The 3,577-nt window shown below is 40.4% G+C and overlaps 1 protein-coding gene across 1 annotated transcript in view; it reads left to right on the forward strand.

The window, feature by feature from the left end:
* The window catches only part of SPICE1 (spindle and centriole associated protein 1), a 29,341-nt gene that overhangs the window by 4,485 nt on the left and 21,279 nt on the right, over positions 1–3,577 (forward strand). The window contains exons 2-3 of the mRNA XM_009993425.1: positions 332–379; positions 1,441–1,587. Coding sequence (XP_009991727.1) covers positions 332–379; positions 1,441–1,587 — 195 coding nt within the window. The remainder of the gene's footprint in view (positions 1–331; positions 380–1,440; positions 1,588–3,577) is intronic.

The raw sequence follows: 3,577 nt of genomic DNA on the forward strand, positions 1-3,577 counted from the left end.
GTCCTGGTGCCGGCCGGGGAGGGGCCTCCCGGCTGGAAATACCCGGTGGTGCGGGGGCCTGGCAGGGGGTACGGCTGGGGGAGGGCCTGGGCATGGCCCCTCCGGGCGCTGCTCCGGGCCAGGCCTCCCAGTCTCGGCCAGGGGTGTTTCTGCCGCATCGCTGAGGGCGGAATCCTTTGCAGGGCCGGGTAAGTGCGGCGCCGTGTAGTGTTACGCTGGTTGTGTTGTAATGGAGGTGGCTTTTTTTGTTGTTTGTTTGTTTTTAAATGAAACTTGAGCAAAAATCCGGTTTGTCTTCGGTTCTGATGTGTTGTGTGGCTCCTGTTTGCAGAGTACCGTCCATGACTTGGCAGCCCTCCGTGCCACTCCAGAGGACATAGTGAGTTTAATATCTCGTCACTGTTCCTTTTTCGTAGCCAGGAGGTTTTAGCTGGTTATACGGCATCAGTGTTTACCCTACTTAGGAGGATGTTTTCTGCCCATCTCCCTTTTTCAAGCTTCTGAAAATACTGGCTCTTTGTGCTTTGGTTCTTTGTTTATGGTATCATGCCTCCCTAGCTCTAGCAGTTGGTGTTTCTCAGTTTTCTCTTTCCATTAGAAAGCAGTAGCCATAGTTTTTATTTCAATAAAGTGTAAGTCATCATAAAAGCACACAAAAAAAACAACCCATATAAAAAACTCTGAAGTGGTTGAAGTTAAATCGTATCTGTGCTGGAAGGACTGAAAGTTGTGCTTTATTTTAGGAATCCCTCTAGTTCTGAGGATACTCAATTTTCATTTAAACGATTTAACATAGTTTCTTTATACTGAACAACCTGTTCATTACAAAATACTTGATTTCCATTTCGTTTTTCTTGGTAGCACTGGTTACTAGGATAGAATAGGCAGTATGCACTGGTTTTGCTTATAATTTTTGACAGGTTTGCCAGGACAGATGGACACAATAGCAGAGAGACTTGATCCTATAAATGGCTGACGTGATAGCTTCCAGACACTTTAGCAAGCACTTTGCAGGATTAATTTGTTTATTTTGTACTTAAACTGAATATCTGTCTATCTCGTTGCTAGAAGAAGAGAGAGAATATCTTGGGTAACTGACTGTTAAATCAGGAAAATGCATTATGTCTTTTTATGTGTATTATAGGTAGTAGGGTTTTGTTTTTTCCTCTCTTTAGAGCTGAGAAAGCTCTTACTGAGTCAGTGGTGTTGAGCAGATGGAAACTGAGACTCTCCTCACCTGTAGAGTGCTTAAATTTTGGTTGGTATTAATGGCATTTTACACTTCTGGATTTATCCGAGACTGTCATTGGTACTACCATGAACTTAAATATTATTCAGTGCATGAATGATAAAATCAAAGAGAGCTTGTTAGCATTACCCTGCACATTTTTATTTCGGTTGCCCCTTGATTTTGAAGCGGATTCTTTTGTGTTTACGTAGCTGCGCCGCCATGAAATACACAAGTCAAAAAACAAAGCACTGGCACATCTGGAACTGCAGGAGAAGGCACTGAAAAGAAAATGGAGGAAGCAAAAACAACTGTCTCCTGATGCCTTGGAAGAAAGGAAGTTGACTCTGATGCGTGAGGTGAGAGCTAAATTTTCACTCTCAGCCTGCTGCAGATGATTTGCAGCAGTAGTGGAAACCTCCTCTTGCACACAGGTCAACATCTACTCCTCTTTTTGGATAATTTGAATTCATATATGCGTACACATTCCCTCCTCGTGTTGAGTGCAGGCAGTGATTGGATTAGGCTGTCTAACATTAACTGAGCTATACAGTTGCACATTTGATCCTTGCTGCCTGGCTGCCCTCTGTAATTCTGTCTCTTTGGGCCTGAGCAGGAACTGTTTGCAGAGTTAAACTCTGTGTTGTGAAAAGGGTTTGTGTTCTTTGTGTTTGTATTGTCATCTTGCCTTCTCCTTCCCCTCTCTTAGTATTTTTCTTTGATGGAAACATGGATGTGTTTCTTTCTGGGAGGAACATCCTTATATGTCATTGCTTATTTAAACAGGGAAAATGCAGAGTCAGATGGGCAGAAAAGTTGAGGAAAGAAATTAGTAAGGAATAGCTTGTGAGGAAGGAAAATTAACACAACAAAAGTTGGGGGGCTGTGGCTACTAGGAGACAGGCTTGTTATCTAGGAATCAAAATCTTTGTTCTCTAGGCATTCAGAAGCACTCTGGCAGAAAATATTTTGTTTAATTTGGTTTTGAATATTGAACTGTAGCAGCAAAACTAAACTTAGATAATAGAGACAGTAGCTGTCACTGAAAAGAGATTTCAGTGGTAGACCTCTTGTTTCACATGGGAGGTAACTTCTTGCAATACGTTATGAAAACTAATCTCAAAACATAGTTATTAACTTTCAGACCTCATTAGCACTTGGACAAACTGAGAATTATTCTTACTGGCGAAGAATTATGATGATATTTAGCTAGCAATTAAAATAAACCTGTAAATGTGCAGTGGATTAACTATGACAGACCCACAGATGACTTCTACATCTTTTGTAAATTTTCAGAAATTTTGTTCTGATCTCTGAGAACATTCCAGCGTAGACAGAAACAAATGGAAGTACTCAGATCACCTCTAGTTTCCTATTTTACACCTATTCCTCTGCAATCACAGTAGAATTTTTGTGTTAAGGCTGTTGTGCTAATTAAGCCTCAAACTTTAATTTTGCCCTTTTTTATTTTCATACCTTCCTGACAAATAAATTTAGTGGAGTTTTAAAAAAAGTTGTGGACTTTTGTACAAATGTCACTAGTGTAGTTTCAGTAAGACTTCCATGCAGAAATAAATGAGGTATCACAAAGGAAGATTATTAAAGGCTGTTTGAAGCATGGGCATCTTTTTGTGTGAGGAAAAAAATTGGCTCATTGCTAGGTCCTGTTGCTCAGAGTAACTGTGGAGACTCTTTAGTGTCTCTCACAGTAGAGCACAGCCTGTGGATTGTTTTCTTTTCTCTGGTATTATGGTCCTGTTGTCTCCTTATTTACTACTGTGAGAGTTTAGCTTCCTAATACACTTGAATCTTACTGAATTGCAAAAGACGCGGAGACAAAAATAGGAAGGCACTGCTATTAGTGTGTTTTTCTTGTATTTGTTGATTGAAGAAAAAGAGCAAAAGTTATGAAATGGATAAGCAGAATTCTAATGTTTTGGGGATTTGTTTGCCTAAAAATCTGAAAAACTATGAACTCATCTCTCTACCTGGATTGTGAATGTGTAGATACCACGCTGTTTGATCCTGTAACAACTCATTTGTAAAATAGTGTATTGCACTGAACGGCACGTGTTGAGTGGGTTATCATAGTGGGGAGATTTAAGGATTAGTCCTGTTTAATTAACTTCAGTAACAATCTGAAATGGAAGGGAATATGAATTTTATTGCAATCCATAGGTGATCCTAAAACTAGCCAAGGTCCAGCACTCAGTGATTTGCTGAGGCCATGTAAGTGGGCCTAGAGGGGTTAGCAGCTGATATCACTTTGTTTTCTGCTGGTCACAACCAAGTGTGAGCTCATCTACCTTGGGGACAATGCTCTGAAAATATTCATAATATGTTCAGCAG

Source organism: Chaetura pelagica, unplaced genomic scaffold (assembly GCF_000747805.2).
Source record: "Chaetura pelagica isolate M959 unplaced genomic scaffold, ChaPel_1.0 scaffold101, whole genome shotgun sequence".
Lineage (NCBI taxonomy): Eukaryota > Metazoa > Chordata > Aves > Apodiformes > Apodidae > Chaetura > Chaetura pelagica.